General features: G+C 43.0%; 2 protein-coding genes across 2 annotated transcripts; both read right to left on the bottom strand.

Annotated features, from left to right (window-relative positions):
- Window positions 1–458: 458 nt before the first annotated feature.
- On the bottom strand, window positions 459–7,375 carry si:ch211-256a21.4 (uncharacterized). Its single transcript, XM_053885769.1, has 4 exons — window positions 7,240–7,375; window positions 6,943–7,147; window positions 5,207–5,398; window positions 459–4,875 (listed from the first exon to the last, which is right to left on the bottom strand). The coding sequence occupies exons 2-4, from the start codon at window positions 7,133–7,135 to the stop codon at window positions 4,568–4,570; spliced, it is 693 nt and encodes a 230-aa protein (XP_053741744.1). The 5' UTR covers window positions 7,136–7,147; window positions 7,240–7,375; the 3' UTR covers window positions 459–4,567.
- A 1,173-nt stretch (window positions 7,376–8,548) lies between these two features.
- Window positions 8,549–17,527, bottom strand: accs (1-aminocyclopropane-1-carboxylate synthase homolog (Arabidopsis)(non-functional)). The gene is made up of 16 exons (XM_053885552.1): window positions 17,380–17,527; window positions 16,653–17,283; window positions 15,939–16,591; window positions 15,793–15,852; window positions 15,645–15,715; window positions 15,441–15,510; window positions 14,796–14,862; window positions 14,008–14,105; window positions 13,790–13,867; window positions 12,933–13,033; window positions 12,593–12,682; window positions 12,469–12,514; window positions 12,202–12,343; window positions 11,714–11,856; window positions 11,483–11,636; window positions 8,549–9,180 (listed from the first exon to the last, which is right to left on the bottom strand). Exons 2-16 carry the CDS (start codon window positions 17,260–17,262, stop codon window positions 8,759–8,761), a joined length of 2,805 nt encoding a protein of 934 aa, XP_053741527.1. The 5' UTR covers window positions 17,263–17,283; window positions 17,380–17,527; the 3' UTR covers window positions 8,549–8,758.
- Between the last annotated feature and the right edge of the window lie 1,044 nt (window positions 17,528–18,571).

The following is an 18,571-nucleotide window of genomic DNA, read 5'->3' as shown; positions in this document are numbered from 1 at the left end:
CTCCTGGCAGTGTCACCTGCTAGTGCTTTCAACATGCAGAGAACTGGAAAATAAATACAATGTCAATGTCAAACTGTACAATAAATCAGATTATATTTGTCCCTTGACTTGGACCGTCCAATGATGCTGTTCAAATGTCAAGTTTTTCTTGAAGTTCAGCATGAAACTGGAATGAAAAGATGAGCAGCGAAACAAGGTGGTATCGTAGTAATGTGATGGAAAATGGGTTAATAAATCAGCCTTCCTTCCACACGCTGACAGTTCATCCCCAAACTGCGTCAGATTAAAAGTTTAATCAAATGGAATTCTGCCTGTGTGATGCAAACGGGGCAGAGCTGAAGAATCAAGCATTGAGATATGGACTTGTCCCCTAAATATTTAACCTGAACCAGTGCTGGCAGTCTCCGTGGTTCTCCCCATACTCACAATCACATCAGGTGGGGGAATACTTTGCAGTTGAATGACTTCCTCTCCCGTGTTTTCCACCTTCAAATGTGCTCTTCAAAACAAGGACACTTTGTCCATTAACTATATTTCCCTCAGTTATTCCAGTGTATTAGGAGTCAAAATCTATTGAGAGATTGCTAGAAGACGAGTACAAAGGAGGAAATATGACACCACGAAATGCTGTACAGAATTCAGGGACAGTGCGAAGTTGTTTTGTGACACATCAAATCCTCCCTCCTTCCCTTTGTTCTTCTCCCTCTTTATCTTTTGTCTTTTATTCCCCAGCTGTCTTGTCTTCCTGCAGATTTCCTCGGTGCCTTCACTTTGAACCCGACAGCATTAACCTGTCAGAAAAGTTACAAATGTTCTGACTGAATTATGTAAACCTCCGAGAAATAAAATATATTTTTTAAAAACTGCACAAAAATCACGGCGCTCTCGCTTTATTTCATAATTCATCTCACCAAAATAAAACATGACTTATTAAGTGGTCCAGCACGGTCTGGCTCTGAATCCTCTGGAATGCGATTGGGGGTATTAATCACATTTTGTCAACCTCACAAATAAATATCAAACGCACCACTGTGCAGGTTTTATTTTTCATCGGATGAGACTTGTCTCTCCACCTACATTTCAGCATGTGCCACTGCAGGAGCCCACGGAATAGATGTAACACCAGCACCACCAACAGGTCAAACTTTGAACTGTCCTTCTCCATCCCTGCTTCAAAGCTGCTTTTTTTTTTCTTTCCACTGCAAAGGAGATCTGGATAAAACCCACTTCACTCGTGCACACGTTTATTTATCTTCTCAAACAAAACCACACACCGAATGAGACGCAGACATTTTCACCGGGGATAGTGGAACTGCGGTACAGTATCATTACCAGGACATGGCTGCATAATTGCTCTGTAATTGATATGAAGGGTGGCGGTTCAGCCCGACTGTGGCGTAAACACGCTGCCTGCTGTGGGCAGGAAGAGCTGGCAGCCCGCTCAATCTCCGAGCCATCTTCTGACTGATGTTTCCGTGGCTAATGCCCTTCAACTATCTGCATCCACAATCTCTCTGTGCCTATTGGGCCACCTGTCTATCTTGTGTACCATCTACCATTTGTCATTTCTCTCTCTCTTCCTTAAAAATCTCTCCATCTCGCCATTGATTGAGCTTGTGTGTCTCTGCAGGCCATTTCTGCTTTGCTTCTTTCAGAAGGTGAAAGCGAAATTCCTTCTTTGGCAACCGCATAGAATATAAAGACAGAAACAGAACATGAAACAACAACTATCAGACCCATTGTGTAAAGCTGAGATGCATGAAGTAACAGATATGTCCCAGACATCTATCGATCATGTACAACGTACTCTCAAGACTAGATGACGTTTCGCGACACAGTATTGAAGAGTTGATCAGGTTTCATGATTTTCTGAGGCCACCAGATGACACAGTCTGCTGTAACATGTTTGGGCTTGAACAACTGATTCAATGAAACCTCACCTTTCTACACCAAGAGCGCCATCTAGTGCTGTCTGAAAACTAGAACATAAACCCTGCAATACTGTCTCATGATACCTCTTCTACCCATCATTACTCATGACTAGTGGTGGGCTGATGGGGCTTCATGAAACAGTGTCCTCATTTTTAGCTTTCAGTAGATGTTGCTATTTGTTGAAAAAATATATGAGGTTCCATTGAAGTGGTTGTTAAAATAGAACGATAGAAGAAAAAAGAGGACGCTGTTTCATGAAGCCTCACCAATACTCAAGACGAACTCTTGTATGTTGTCGGGACTTGGTATTGTGATAAGTATTATCATCAAGTCAACATTGGTACATGGAGCAAGTTAGCTAATGGGGTTATGAGTGACTTCATGAAACAGTGTCCTCAGTTTCAGTGCCCACTAGATGGCACTCTCTGCTCTAAAATCTTTTTATTTTCTAACAACCACTTCATTGAAACCTCACATTATTTTTAATCCAACAGCGCCATTCACTGAGCATGACTCGTAAGGACACTGTTTCATGAAGCCTCATCAGCCCGTCACTAGAGGTGACTTTCGAGTAACTTGGAACCCGAAGTTAATTTTCTCAAAGGTGGATGCTTGGATTGACAAAAGGAACTAAAGACAGATACAGTCACGGAATATTTGAATGTCGCCAATATTGGCAGGTGAATTAAAATGGAAAAAGTTTTTCTGAAAATATTGAAAAAAGGGAGGTCATTTGTGAGTCTTCTCTTAAGAGTATCCTTGGAGAGATTCATGCATTTAAATAGTGTTTTTATTGTTAAATTATATTGTGGTTCTTGCTAGTCCATCTATGAAATTAGTATTCTTTAGATATTGCAATCATTTTCTCTTTTTTTTTTTTTTTTTTTTTTTACAGCTCATTCGTGCTCCTGTGCCAGCTACTTTGGGCAGGAGGCACAGGACGTCTTGACACACGTCCCACATATTCACTGGTCACTCAGATGTGAAGAAGCCTTTCGGAATAAAGGAGAAAAGTTTTGAAGTGCAGTCGCTTCGCTCAATCTTTACGATGCATTGTAACAGGGCTAATAAGGACTGAAGCTCTCCAGGACCATCGTGGATGGAGCAGTGATGCAGGACGGCTCTCAAGGACATTCCACTCGTTTACGCCGCAATTAAGCGCTACCCTGTTGGTAAATTGAAAAAAAAAGAGACAAAAATCCTCGGTGGATTTAATAACAAACTCATTACCCGGAGCCAACAGGGCAGAACTGCCTTTTAATTAGAGCAACACCTGATTAACACCCAATTAACGGCACCAGAGCTACTTCATTCCCTCCACTTTGGCAGTTGGTAAATATATCAACATAAACGCCGCTGCATCCGATTGGCTCCTCACCTTTTGGAGGGCGCAGGGAATTAAAGGTGTCAGGGCTTGAGACTGGAAATGATGAGCCTTATGTCAATACAAAGTTCAGTTTCAAGTTTGAGGTACAAGTTTGCATTGTATTATTTGCCCACAACACAAATGTGATGGGTCAAAACCATTTCACACAGTTCACTAAGTCCTGCCTTGAAGCAGAAATAAACTGCACTGTTGCACATATGTGCCATGAAACTGTATTTTCAGAGGCCACTAGAGGGCACTCTTGGTTTAGAAAGGAGGTGATGTGTTCGCTTGAAGTAGTCAGAACACGGCAGGCAGTGCCATCTAGTGGACTCTGAAAATCACAACACTGTTTCATGAAGCCTCATCTATCCATCACGAGATAGCAGCAATGTCAACCACCAAATGAGTTATTTTTTTTGTTGTTCAAAGAACATTGCTTTGTCAGCATTTTCCAAACTTTGCTATACGGCACAGAATTTCATTGAAAGATTCTGACACATTTCATGTGGCCTCTTCTGAAAACATCCTGAAGCCTGAGGAGGTTTCATGTGATTATTTTTCCGCTAGGTTGGTGGCACTCTTAGTTTAAAAATAACATTTTCATTGAATTAGTTAGGGAATGCCGCCTGCTTCCATGACAGTATTGATGGGTTGATGAGGTTTCATGAAACAGTGTCCTGATTTTCAGACGCCACTAGATGGTGCTGTAAAATGCTTGGAATTGACCAGATAATTCAATGAAACCTCACATCAGTTCTAAACCAAGAGCGCCATCTAGTGGCCTCTGAAGATTAGGACTCTGTTTCATCACCCCTGCAATACTGTTTCATGATACCTCATCCACCCAACACTATCTTGAAGTTTACCATGGAGTAGGCTGACTTTCTGTGGTATATAAAAGATAAAGAGCAAAAGAAACCAACCTTAGATCATTTGTAAATTTATTAAACTTCTAAAAAACACCAAGTGCTCTGAGTGTTTACCTATGTGTCTCATTATGTGCAAGCTTCTCTTCGAAGTAATGGTTGTTGTTTGTTTTATTTATTTTTTTCCTCTTTGGTCGATGCTGAAAATCCCACCGCTGACTCAGTGCCAGGGATTTTCAGGATTCAGAGGAACTTTTCTCCTCCAGGCAACACTTGAAGCTGATCAATATTCATTCCACTTGAACTGATCTATAAAGCAGCGAGAACGTGCAGCGGCTTCATTCTGTCAGTGTGCATCACCACATGACTGAAATGTCATGCTCCGATTTCTGCGCTGCCTTTACGGGTCTGAAGCGCTCCTGTTCGGAGCCGTGCATCCCTGCGCTGGGTGATGGGCGTCACTTAAAGAGAGGTGAGTGTACTTGAATTGACATGCGGCGCGCCATTTCTCCACAGACCTCTCCAAATCTGGAAGGATATCTGGCACGACGACTTGCTCCGCCGCAAACACCACCAATTCAAGGAGCAGGAGCAGGATCCAGCCTAAAGCCCCCAGCCAGTAAGAGGAGCCGAGGCTTGAGAAGTCCTCGTGGATTTCCTCCCGGTGCTGATAAGTGAAAAGGGACCAGCAAAGGAGGAAAAAAAACCCTGTAAATTGAAGAGAAACACAAGTAAAATTCAGCTACGCAGTCAAGAGAAGGCGACGAAAAGTCATTAAGGTCAATTATTACAAGCCTGGAGCTTTAGAAAAGAGTTTGTATGATAATGAACTGTAATTCCAGGGAAAGTAAAAAGTCTATTTAAAAACTCTGTCCTTCAGGGTATGCAAATGAGCAGTACATAAAAAGAATTTGACCTGAACTTCACTTGAAGAAAGGCTGTTGGGAGGTTAATAGGAAACAAAGGTATTTTTACAGCTTCAACTTAAGTGTGTGCTTCACATTGAAACTCTGACGTTTGAGTGGCTCTGTTCACCTACCTGTAGTGAGCATGGTGAGCAGAAGCAGCGTGGTCGGGTAAAGGGCCTGTCCTGCCATTAGAAGCGCGCGGGTGTTGGAGTAGGAGCGCACCGTCTCAGACGTCCAGCAGAGGGCAAACACCAAGCACAAGGCTGCTGTGCTCACCGCCGTGAGGAAGGAGATCACTCCAAACACCCTCTGCGCCTGAAGGGCTGACAAACACATGAAACATGCATGAGCTCATGTCATGCCTGTTAAAACTGCTCCTCACATGCTTTGGGTAAAATATATGTCGTGCTAAGTTCGTCTGTATTTTTACTGCGACTCATATTTTCCCGCACATTTTTACTTTCATAAATGTGATCTTATTTTTTATTTATTAGTTGACAATTGGGTCCCGTTCACATTTAGTCTTTAATGATTCAATAATATTATTGTTATATCTTGTCATTCAAACGTCTTCACGCAGGTCATTTAGTAGTTTCTCCAACCGCCTCCAGCCAACACTGTCCTTGACTGCCACGCTCCTATCAGCGCAGTCTGTGGCTGGACATAGATTTTTTTTTTTTTTTTTTTTAACACGCAGCACAGTTTTCCATTCCGATTTAAATGACATATTTGATTCGTTCAGCAGGACGACCAAGGCGTTCAAGAATGTCAGTGAAGCAAAAGGAGATGGAGAACATTTATTTTTGATGCGAGTCCAAGAAGTTATTTCCTCAAAAGAATGTCGATCTCCACTTTCGGTTTTTTTTTTTTGTTTGTTTTTTTTAAATTCTACTAATTTTGGACTATAAACTCTCTGGATTTCTGTCGCTGAAACTACCTGTAAAAGGCAGTTTGAAACCTGTACCAAGTTTTATATTTTACTTTTGGTTTTTGTTTGTCTTTATTGAATCCCACTCCGTGTGTGTGTTTGTGTGGGCATGTTTTGCTGTACCAAGCCTTGACAGGCTACCTTCTTGTGAGGACATTTTGCTTTGAGAGGACATTTTGGCCTGTCCTCACAAGATTAGTAAGGTTAAAATGTGTGTAAAACTAATGTATTATAAGTGGGGGCAAATTTGGTTCAGAGTTTAGCCATTTGTTTTGGATGGTCTGCTTTAGGGTGAGAGGCTGGGGAAAGCATTATGTCAATGAGAGGTTCTCACATTTATAGCGAAACAAACATGTATGTCTGTGTGTCTTGTATAGCTATACTTGTGCGGACCAATTCTTGGAAACACACCTACTTCTGAAGACATTTTGGCCTCAGTTTAAGCCTCAATTTGAGGATTTAAACTTCAAAACAGGACCATTAGAATTGGGTTTAAGTTTGGTTTAGACTATTTGTGATAGTGGTTTAGGGCGAGAGTCTGGGGAAAGCATGACAGTCACTACAAAATAGCCATACAAACGTGGATGTGTGGGTTAAATTACAGTGTTACCATTAAAATTACTGAAAGTGTTTCGGTTATAACTCCTTAAAACTGTAAAAACCTTGTGTAAATATTTGGTTTTAAGAACCAGTCCTCTGAGCTTGAAATGTGAAACCCACAGGGAAGAATGCACACCACGTGTTCAGGCGCGTTCGCCGTCTCTTCATGCATCCTTGGCAGCCCAATGTTTAGCAGACGCTCAGAAGTTTATTCCCTCGAGGTGATAAAATTCTCCCCGAGCCAGCCACTTCAGTTTAACTACACGGAACACTGAGATTGCAAGCTAATTCAATTGCCCCCCAGAAAGACACTCAACCTAATTGTGTCTTGTTACTTACCATTGATGACCATGCCGTCGCTGTAGTGATCATGGTCAGTTTTGGTGATGTTCCACTCGGTCCAGATCCCCCTCTCCTTCAGCCAGAAAGGTGTCCAAACAGCATAGGTCACACAGAGGCAGCCTGTCAGTCCCACACAGGACTGAGCAAATCGGAAGCGACTGATGGAGTCCTTACACTCCAGGATCTTCATGTTTAAACAGCTCTGGGAGGAAAAACAAGTGTGCGCTCAAAGTCAACATTGCTGAGTCTCTCAACTTTCCTGGTCGTTCGGCATCGTGAAAGCGTCTTTCTTACCTTCAATGTTGATGTACGGAGAGCAGAGAATTTACATTGGAGTGAGAAAAGTTGTGACTACAGAACCACTGGGAACAAAAAGTGCTTTGACTGTCATCATGCTGACATGACGTCTGTGTTGCATGCAGATCAACCCCCTCCTCGTGACTCCTCCTCTGGCTCTGTGGAAAACTTCCGCAGTTGGAAGATAAACCTGTGAAATCGTCACCGCCGGCCGCCAACTCTCAAAGTGGAAGTCCTCACAAAGGTCACTTGTTCGTGTGTGACAAATATTCAGCTGATATGGCTGTTTTGGAATGGATAAAAACAGTGTGCATGTGAAGGAAGTTCAAAAGTTGATGTCTGTGGGGGTTTTTTCGATCATACAACTTCCTATGTATGCAGTTCTGTTAGCATTTACCTTCATTTGTGTCACATAAAACACAATTCTACTTCATTTTTATACAAGAAAAATCTCAACAAACTAAGCCTCTACTGGTTAGACCTCTAAAATATGAACAAGGCCGAGCATCTGAGCTTGCGCTAACTGGTTTAATTCACAAGCCCACTAGATGGCCCTCTCTTCTCTACAACCTGTTGGCATTGAGCACCGATTTATACATCAGGTTTTACACCAAGAGCGCCCCCTAGTGAGCTCTGAAATTGGAGCTGAATCAGCCCTTCAACTGCAAAATAAAAAACGTGCACCTTTTTGTCAGTATGGGTTTTAGACATCACCCAGTTAAAAGGTTCCGATTTTGGCTCAACATCCCCATCATAAAACCATCACCGTGTCAACATGAAACTTTTGAAGTGTCTTCACCAACTACCCGATTAGAGAATATGTTAAGAGAAGAATGGGCAGAGGAACGTGCCGGGACTCTTTGCTCCAGCTGCTGCCCCAGCGACAAGTCAAAGAGAAACTATGTCTAAGAGAAACCGCACCATAACCCAGGGACCTTTAAATAGTGTTGGGCTGATGAGGCTTCGTGAAGCTTTGTCCTCATTTTTAGGGGCCACTGGATGCCACTTTATAGTTTTTGACTTCAAACAATGAAACTGCACACCATTTTTTAACCAAGAGCGCCACCTACTGACCTCTGAAAATGTGGATACTGTTAGATGAGGATAGATGAGGCTTCATGAAACAGAGTCCTGATGTTCACCAGATGACACTATAAAAAGCTTGGACAAAAATGCATAACTAATAACTAATTCAATGAAACCTCACATCATTTCTAAACCAAGAGCGAAAACCAAAGTTACATCGGCGAAGGTTCATAGAGGTTTAAGTAAAAACATCTGACATAATGTATTTATTGCATATTAATGTATTGAAATGACAAAGAAGAGGCTGTATTCCACAGTATAAATATCAACAAATGCATCCTTCAAATTCAACATGGACAGCAGTAGCTCTCTAAATACCTCGACTCGAGTATCTGTGTCAAGCATTCATCATTTCGATCAACAAAAAAGGACTCCTCGGTGCTGGCAAACCAAAATCTGGCAACCACGTCAATACATTTTAATCCTAAACTTACTTCCTGGCACGTTGCAGCAGGGCTGTGAATACATCAAGGACCTCTGGGTTTTCCCCAGCAGACAGCACCGGTGTGTTCTTCTCCAACCAATCAGAAGAGCTGATCTGGTTCTTTAGAGTCCCAATGAGAGACTCCAGACTGTCACTGGGCTTCACTTCTTGACGGCACTCCAGCAGCGCCGACTCGTCCGACACAGGTAAGTCTGGGCTAGAAGCAGAGTTATTGTTCTCTGTCGGCAGGTCTGATGGCTTGCTGCAGGGAGACGACGTGGAATTCTCTGTAACAGCATTGTCCGACTCCGCACTGTCCTCTTTCAGTGATTTGTTGCTCAGCTTGCTTGTGTGTTTGGCAGAGTTTGTGTTCCACATGGAGTTGGTTGCTTCTATTTCTTTTAGCGCCTCTCTCATGCGCTTCACTCCTGAAAGTAAATACAAAATCAAAGAGTCAACAACAAAAAAATGAGCACAGAAAGTGCGATATATTTATAATCCCTGGCGAGGATGACAAACAAAAAACACATATTTACAGTTCCTGCATTTCTTCCAGCGATCTTTCAGAATAGTTAACTTCTTTCTACTGGATTATGAATCTCAGTCTTCACACTGGCCATTTATCTGAGACCCTGAATAAAAACACTAATATGGAGAATCCACATTTAGATATTAGGGCCTGCGTGGTGATCCTCCTTGACGATCAGCACCTCCAAGTCTGAGGCCATGGTTCTCGACCGGAACACGGTGGTTTGCTCTCTCCAGGTTGGTGGAGAGTTCTTGCCTCAAGTGGCGGAGTTTAAGTATCTCGGGGTCTTGTTCTCGAGTGAGGGAAAAAGGGAGCGTGAGATTGATAGACGGGTTGGTGCAGCGGCAGCAGTGATGCGGTCGCTGTATCGGACCGTCGTGGTGAAGAGGGAGCTGAGTCACAAGACGAAGCTCTTGATCTACCGATCGATCTATGGTCCCACCCTCACCTATGGTCACGAGCTTTGGGTAGTGACCGAAAGGATGAGATCGCGGATACAAGCGGCTGAGATGAGTTTCCTCCGCAGGGTGGCTGGGCGCACCCTTAGAGATAGGGTGAGGAGTTCGGTCATCCGGGAGGAGCTCGGGGTGGAGCCGCTGCTCCTCCACATCGAGAGGAACCAGCTGAGGTGGCTCGGGCATCTGATCCAGAGGCCCCCTGGACGCCTCCCTGGGGAGGTGTTCCAGTCATGTCCTACCGGGAGGAGACCCCGGGGAAGACCCAGGACTCGCTGGAGAGATTATGTCTCCGGTCTGGCCTGGGAACGCCTCAGGATCCCCGGGAAGAGCTGGAGGAGGTTTGTGCGGACCGGGAAGTTTGAGCTTCCCTGCTCCGAATGCTGCCTCCGCGACCCGACCCCGGATAAGAGGCAGAAGAAGGTGAAGGTGAAGGTGAAGGCCTGCGTGGTCTGTGGACCTGATTCACTCATCTTTTAAATAAACCTGCTTATACATTATACCTATGATGTAGTTTTGCTGTTTATACCAGAATAGATCATAAGAGCTATTGTTCCTTGTAACACCATTCTTGCAAACTGCTTGTCTATTTATTATCTTGTCTGTTGCCATGAGCGCCACGTGGTCTTCGTTTTCTTAGTCCAGGCTCGTGATACGGCCCCAGATTTGGATCCCTAGATGTGCAGCCCCATGGTCTGGCTACCCCACGTCCTCTCCATTTGTTGGTATGTTCACAAAGTATCCAACAGTGAATGGAAGTGTGGCCGGTTCACATTTCTCTGTGAATCTTCAGTTTTCATTTTGTTTTTCTGCATGATATATAAGCAAAGATTCATTCACTGGCTGCTCAATCTGTCTGCTTCAATATAAGCAAATGTCACCACAAGACTCATATCAAGTTGAGGTTGAACGCTCTTGTATATTTATAGTTATTTGTTACAATAACACACAATTTTCAGAAAATAGTGATGTTTGTGTGGAACTGCTGTCACTTTCTCAGTTGTGGGATTAACCATGAATATAAACAAAATGAAAAGGACATAATCATGACTTTATAGCTATCAACAACCCTGAAGATGACATATCTATATCCATATCAAATGCAGTCTAAAGGAATATTTAGTGACCTGGATGTAACTCCAGTTCTATGAGTACATGTGAAACCCTCTAACAGACTCCGCTGTTGGTTCAATCCCTTATATGATCTTTCATACAGCATACGCTCCGCCCAACTGGGGTTTGGTGTAGCCCCTATATAAGCCCTCTGCTATTGTGCATCGTCCCTCAGCATGTGTTTAACAAACTTGGAGTCATTTATTTCCTGCTAAAAAATAGTCGTTTTGTCGTGACACAAACAAGCTTAGTTTGAAGAGGGAACACATGTTCTGTCATGCTTCACGTACACATGAAATACAAGATACATGTCTGCATTTCAAGGTAGTAAATAAATGTTTTGGTCCCTGTGATTGCAGACCACTTCAGGAACCTTTGTTGTAAGGATCAGATGCAACATTCATCAGTGACCATGAATGGAGTGAGAAAAGGAACTGCCATCTACATTCCAGGGTTTCCACCTGGTATATGAGGTCAGCGTCACAAATCAGCAAAATACGTTTTACTGAGACAGACTTGTCTATTCATTACACATTCTTTAAGGACATGTATTTCACTTGATCAGCATTTTTTGAAATATATACAAGTTCTGTAACATGACCAGATGGTGTACACTAATGTGTTTGTACTCACCTTGTTCCAAAATACTCATTGAATCCGCAAAGACGATTCGGAACCAGCCGGGTGTGGAGCAGCTGAACACCTGCCCACAGGTCAGTACCACCTTGTGTCGAAGAAAACCCCTCCATACTGACAACTCTTCTTCAAAGGTAGGTTTTGCGAGGTACTGGTGACACACACAGACGTTGCTTAGGTGGATCACGTTCTCTAAATCAAACGACCATTACTGGTATCATGTGCTACCTTCCTGAGGTCGGCCCAAATGTACAGTGTCGCAGGCCTGTTCAGGTACGGGATCCCCAAACTTTGCAGCTCTCCTGTCAGGTAGCGGTGAGCGGCTTTCAGTCGGCGACGGTTCTCAGGCAAGAACTCCTCATTGATCCACGCTGGAACATGACAGATTAAAGAGAATACGTGTAAAATCAAACGCTCTCACATGAAAGTCCTTATGCCAGTGTCACATGCTGCGCTCCTGTCAAACGAGGAAACGCTAAAGAAGTGAGAGGAGCACTCTGAGGAGCTTTTCTGAACGGAGCGAGAGCTTTCATCCGGAATAATTAGCAATTATGATCCATTGTTCAGCCCTTTCCTAGTCCTTTAGCGGCATTCACCATACCTCAAGCGTTCATAATGGCTTGCTTTATGCCCGGACGGTTAATTGTATTAGCCTCATGATGATGAATTCCCCGTATCTGACAACATTAATAAATATTTGACGGCTGGATTTCCACCTCTGTCATGGAGAAGACGTGCCATCTGCCTCTGGGTGGCTCCAGGGATGGAATGAAAGACTCCGAGCTTGGCCACGGCATCCACAAGATCTCTATTCTTGGAGTACAGAGCGCCTATTCGAATCCCTGACAGGGCAAAGTCCTGGGAAAGACAGGATCAAGTGAGAGGGAGAGCTACTACAGTAGAGGCCGCAGCACCACTACAGGAAGATGAAGTTTTACGGTTCTGTCAGCGGTGATATAAGAAGTGAAAGTGAAGCCCAGTACCTTGCTCAAACCCCACAATATATGGGTCCTTTGTGGGTCAGGCAATCTGGAATTATGTCACAACTTCAGAGGTTGACGGGCAGCTTAATAGCATAATCACGGCACGGCTAGTTGGACACGTTACCTCTCCCGACTGAGGACGCTGTGGAATGTTACGCATTCATCAAAGATGGACAGCATGTAGATCTCATCCACTATGGCGTGAAGCTCATTCCTAAAGCAGAGAATATTTAAAAATATTTAAATAATCAAATCAAAATATATAAAATCATGGCCTGTGGGGTGGTTTTGAATTGAATTATACTCTTAGGAGTGTGTTCTCAGTTTCTAGGTTCAGACCCAGACACAGCCTTTCAGCCTCAATACTGTGTTCTTCTCACAGTTATGCAGTAGAGGGCTCTCTCTTACTGATATGTTTTGCCACGTTCAGCCCAAAAGAAAGAGAAAGGAGACATGCATCTCACCTTTTGGCGAACTCCAAGAAGCCATTCATCTCCTCTGGGGTGTAGATCTCCGCAAGTGGATTATGAGGGTTCATTAATATGACACCGCGGATGACCACTCCCTGAGAGGAAGACAATTCAACATTAAGTTTCATCTCAACTATGTTGATGCTATGTTGGACTTAAGAAATACATCACTGAGCTCTGGTGTTGTTGTGGAGACCACCGAACTTAAGACAGAGTCGATAAGACCACGACCTGTGAGGGACCAAGACCAAACTGAACAAAAACAAAACGATCTACAAGTTTGTCTCAATGACAGCATTTTGTCCTGATTTATTTAGAAAGAAACGTTTTCTTAACAGTAAGAAATAAACGGTCTATGTGTATTCTGTATTGAATTTGGTCTCAAAGTAGGTGGTCTCAACAACAACACTGCTAAGCCAGGAAAAAGAAAGGACTGAGCAGAAGACCATTAACCACCTTTTCCTTTTGTTGTGAAGAGAACGAAAAGGCATTTGTTTACCTTTGTCTGTCACGATAATGGGGAGGAATACCGCACAATTTGGACAGTACAAAAGGAAAACACTATAAACCTGCCTCATTATAATGTTTTCTTTTCACATCTTTTCTCAAAATGTCAGTCTGATTTATCATTCCTTTGTTAAATGTCATGTTTATGTGTGTGTCCACGTGCACAAGCTTGACAATGTACTTTGTACAGGACAAACTTTATCAATGCAGAGTGGCCGACCTTGATCACAGCCACAACATCATACAGAGGAACATCTACACCTGAAACTGAATGTTTTGTCAGGAATGAAAAGTAAAAATTGAGTTTTCTTTATGTGTTGCGGTTTATGTCAATAAGAACTTGCCTCTTTCTTTGCCTTTTTCAGACCTTCCTCAAGTCTGTCTACTGTGAGGCGGAAGGGTTTATTATCTTCACCATCAACCTGAGAGTAAACACAAGCCACACATTAAACATTAATCCACGAGCAGGACTTCAGATCGCACTGATTTACTGGCATTTAATTCAAGTCATATACACCAGTCATGGAAGGATGAACATTTCAGAGTGATTGTATTTTCTTACCTCACAATCAAGAGGAACGTGAAACAGTTTGACGTGACTGTAAAGAGACACATCATCTGCTATGTAGTTGTAGAAGGGCGTGGGAATGAGGAAGCCATCTACAGAAGAAATTACAACCTGAAACCTGAGCTTCAAGCTTCAATGCATTTACAAACTGCCCTTATTTTCAGAAGCCGCTAGGGGGCACTCTATGAGCATTGAATAATAGCTCAATGAAAGGTCATATTTATAAGCCAAGAGCACCACCTACTGAATGAAAAAGATCAGCCTACGACTACTAACAAGAGTGACATAAACTCCAGTTTCCTCCCAATGGCCTTCGCCTTGACCTCATAAACAGACCTCTGAAACTTTTAATGTGATTTATAGGTTCTCGATCACGCGCTTTAAAATCTGGTTTTACATAAACATACTTCAGTTCATTGTATCTTATCCACTCATTATATCTTAAGCATTTATAAATCTTGGGAACAGATCAAATCTTTCCTTCAAACTCTTCATCCTCTTCCAAGGAAGTAAGTTTACATTTGGCACAGAATAGCAACAAGGTGATATTACTTTATTATTATATGGCAATTTAAGAAAACTTAAGAACAGCATTAGGAACATCAAAAACCTTTGATGCATGTTCCCAAAAAAAGTGTGGCAAGTGCTGCCCGTAGCACTATAACGGCACAGTTATGTGGATAATAACTTTGAAACCTGTCACTCATAATATAAGCTCAATGACTGCTGTGTTGCTTAGTGATTTAATAACTGAAGGGAATGTTCAAGGAATTTGGCCGCACCTTTTGGGTCACAAATCACTGCTGCCAAACAGGAGAAGACTGAAGTGCAGCCGTTCATCACCACCACCTGAAAGGACACACAAAAATGGAGGACCTAATTACAGCACAAACAGGAGGGTAGACAAATATGATTGAAATGCAGTCAATAACTAAGACCATTACTTCGGTAAATAAGCAGCCGAGAAATGTAACAGAAGTTAAATAGTGCATAATTAGCACAAAGACATTAAATGGACTGACAAAAGCATCAGGTCTTTTTACAGCCCTTTATAGTATATTTTCCAAATTATTTACTGCCGCATCTGTTTGTTTCAGCTGACACCTGGTTAACTTGCGTAATGGCAATATTTAAAATTCCAAAAATAAAAAGTATCAAATGATGTTGATAAAAAAGATATGGGCGAACAGAACTCAATGAAAATGAGCTGCTTGGCGGCAGACTGCACCCTCTGTGTGCTTTTCTTACTAGATCTACACAAACTGTGGTCCACAGCATCCACACCTTCCAATTTTTATTTTATTTTTTTTATTTTCTGTCATTAGATTATTGCTATCGTAAGGTTATTGCAATGTTTGCAATGATAGAAGCAGTGCAAGTAGTTTCCAACTTGTTGCTAATGTAAACTTAGCATTGAAGATACTCACATTGTCAGCTGATAATGGTTCTGGGGAACAGGCATAGTCAGTCAGGAACTTCGCAACCTCCTCTCTCAAACTGGAAGAGGACAAGTGCTTAAATGCAGTTGCCATTTAAGGTAAGAAATAAAAATATCCATTAACAGTTTACAAGTTGAATAACAACTTTTTGAGAAGACAAAAAAAGGTTTATAGAAGACGATTTAAACTTACTACGCCTGTCCTTTAGAGTCTCCATACTGCATCACTGAGGGGTCAAAGTGGAGCATATCAGGCTGAGTGAGCTGAGAATAGAGACAAAGAGGAGCGATTATAAAATACTGTCCCCATCAAACACAACAATAACTCAATTGCATCTCACCCGCTTCAGCAGAATGTCCCCACACAGTTTGTTTTCACTGGTGCACATCTTTATAACCCCCTAACAGTGGCAGAGAAAACATGGCTATTTAAATGGGAACATCGGCCGCAGTGCCGTTACGGACAACCTCGTGACAGAAAACTCACTTGAGGGTTGTCTGAGCTGTGATACGCGTCCTTTTCATACAGGTCATATCCCTCCTGGAGAATACACCGGTACTGTCTGATTGTGTTACCGCGGCTAGACAGGTACACGCTCGGCCCGGGAACCTCTTTTGGCTTGGCAGACAGAGGAGCTGTTGACTTAGCTGGCTCCAAATTGAAAACAGTCTGTGTCGCTTGAGAGGGTGATTGAGATAAAGAAGGCGAGACAGTGGCGCTCAGGGAATCTGACGGATGGGCTAAAGAGGACGGAGAGGTGTCAGTCTGCGTTGGAGGTCCAGGTTTGACAGTGCACAATGCCCCTGCGAGCATGCTGAACAGTCGGAGTTCATGCTGGCGGTCCTGCTCTGCTCGCAAATCCTCCCGCTGCTCCCTCCTCTCCTCAGCCTGCAGCTCCCTTTCCAGACGGGCCTCTTCCAGGGCGAGGAGTCGACTGTCAGCCAACTGCTGCCAGTGCATGAACCGGACCAGGGCTTTATCCAGGCGACCTTGGCTTCCACAGCAATCTCCTGCAAGGCTCCGTTTCACTTTGCTCGCGTGGGGACGCTTTCTTTCTCTTACACTCCCGTCATGATCTGCTTTAGGTGCGTTATGTTGCAGCTTGCTGCTGGACAGGGAGCCAGAGGTGTCGACAACATCTAAGCACATGAGGCACAGTTAGGAAATCCCAAACAATATTTATGAAATGGTTACCGTTACCTGAAGTGGGCACAGTGTCCTCATACTCTTCGGGCTCATCTGAGTGTCCTTCTGTTTCCATCCTCAGCTCATCTCCAGAACCATAGTACATCTCTGAGGGATCAACCCCAGAGTTCACCATGCTCTCCTCAATATCCTCACACTTGATCTCGAACTGATCCTCGCTTTTAGGCGGGTGTCCAAACAGGAACCCTCCAACAGAAGCTGGCCCGAATGAACCAGCTGACCCCCCTTGAGCCGGGCACTCGCCCTCACCTGGACTCTGAAACACCTGCTGAGCGATGACAGCTCCCGCCAGGGTGGAGTAGGACACGGAGGGTCGGTTGGACAACACCCGGTCCAGCACGTCGTAAAACTTCCACGGTCGCATTTTGTGGTTGTCTTTGATTCGCCTGTACTCCAGCTTCATCTTCTTGATCTTCTCCCGGCACTGGTCACCTGTGCGGTAGATGCCCTTCTCGCTCAGGATCTGCGAGATGCGGTCAAACACGCGCTGGTTCCGGGGTGAGCTCTCCAGTTCCATCTGGACCAGCTCGTCGGACCACAGCTGGAGCAGCTCCACTATCTCCGGGTCGGTCCAGTTGCTGCCTCGCTCGCTTCTCCTGATCATCGTGACAAGTTCTGACGGGATCTGAAATGCATCGTGACAAGGCAACTTTATACCACAAACACAGTCTGAGACAAAACACAAAACAACCATTCAGGTGTTGGTATGTGACACACGGACCTGTTTTGACAACAGTAATTCATCCAAAGGGCGATGAACTGTGATATTTATTCCTCACAGGAGCAGCATAAACTTAACAAAGAGGTAATAGAGACGTAGTCTATCAACATCCGGGTTTACTGCACATGCGTGTTGTCCTTATTCCGGGATAACTTTGTCCCGTGCTAACAAGCAGCCCGGCTATAACGGAACACAACCATGCGAGCCAACGCAAAGGAATGTTTTAGCGCCACCACTGTACACTAAAAATATTACATCTTTATGCAACTAGTCAAAGCATCCAGAAGATGGCGGTCAAACACAGCTGCACCGCTGGACTTTTTTTTGGTCAGCAACAATAATTATTACGAGATTATAATTTCATTGACGTTCTATTGTCCAACAACAATAACAATTTGTCAAAACAAAAAATACAACTTTTTTGAAAATTAACAGAAAAGTGAAGGACACTCAATTTAAAGTCATCGATAATCCTGTTTTAAGATTGTGGTGGCACGTTCACTTAGAATTAAAAATAATTAAGATACAGAGAGGACATCAACGGCAACTGTATTTATTGAGAAGGAAAAGGGAAATATATTAAATGTATTCAAGAAGTATTGTATCTTAAGTCCAATTTATATGAAAAAAAAAAACCCCATGATTTATATATTTATTTATATGATATTTATTTATTTATCGTAACTGTAATGGATTACCTCACTCTACATGTAGAAACTTTTAAAAAAAATACTATCCATTCTATTGTGCTATAGAATTCAATAAATTAGAATAGATCTTTATTGAGCACCAAGGTGGAAAGTTGTCTTGGGCTCATCTGCATGTAAAAGCAGTTCTAAAACACATAAGCAACAACATACAAAACTGCGAAAGGACGCCAGGTAAAAAGACAAGTAGCTCTTATTATATTAATAGTGGAAATTACAATACAATCGGAGAATAAATGCCATATTAATATATCTAATTCATATGAATGTTAGTTGTTTATCTATTCTATTATTATTATTATTCAGGTGGGGTGGGAGTCAGGGGACGCCCTGGACAGGAGGTCAGTCCGCATCAGCCCCCATGTATAGATCGGAGAACTCACGTATGAGCACAATTGAAGAAATCATTTGCAGTATTATTTGGTAATTTTCATTTTAGTAACGGCTTCTGTGAGGGGAAAATGAAATCTGCAACCAGGAAGAAC

The sequence above is a fragment of the Synchiropus splendidus genome, chromosome 14 (assembly GCF_027744825.2).
Source record: "Synchiropus splendidus isolate RoL2022-P1 chromosome 14, RoL_Sspl_1.0, whole genome shotgun sequence".
Classification (NCBI taxonomy): Eukaryota; Metazoa; Chordata; class Actinopteri; order Syngnathiformes; family Callionymidae; genus Synchiropus; species Synchiropus splendidus.
The sequence above is the reverse complement of the archived record's forward strand: the minus strand, read 5'-3'. Positions and strand labels throughout refer to the sequence as shown.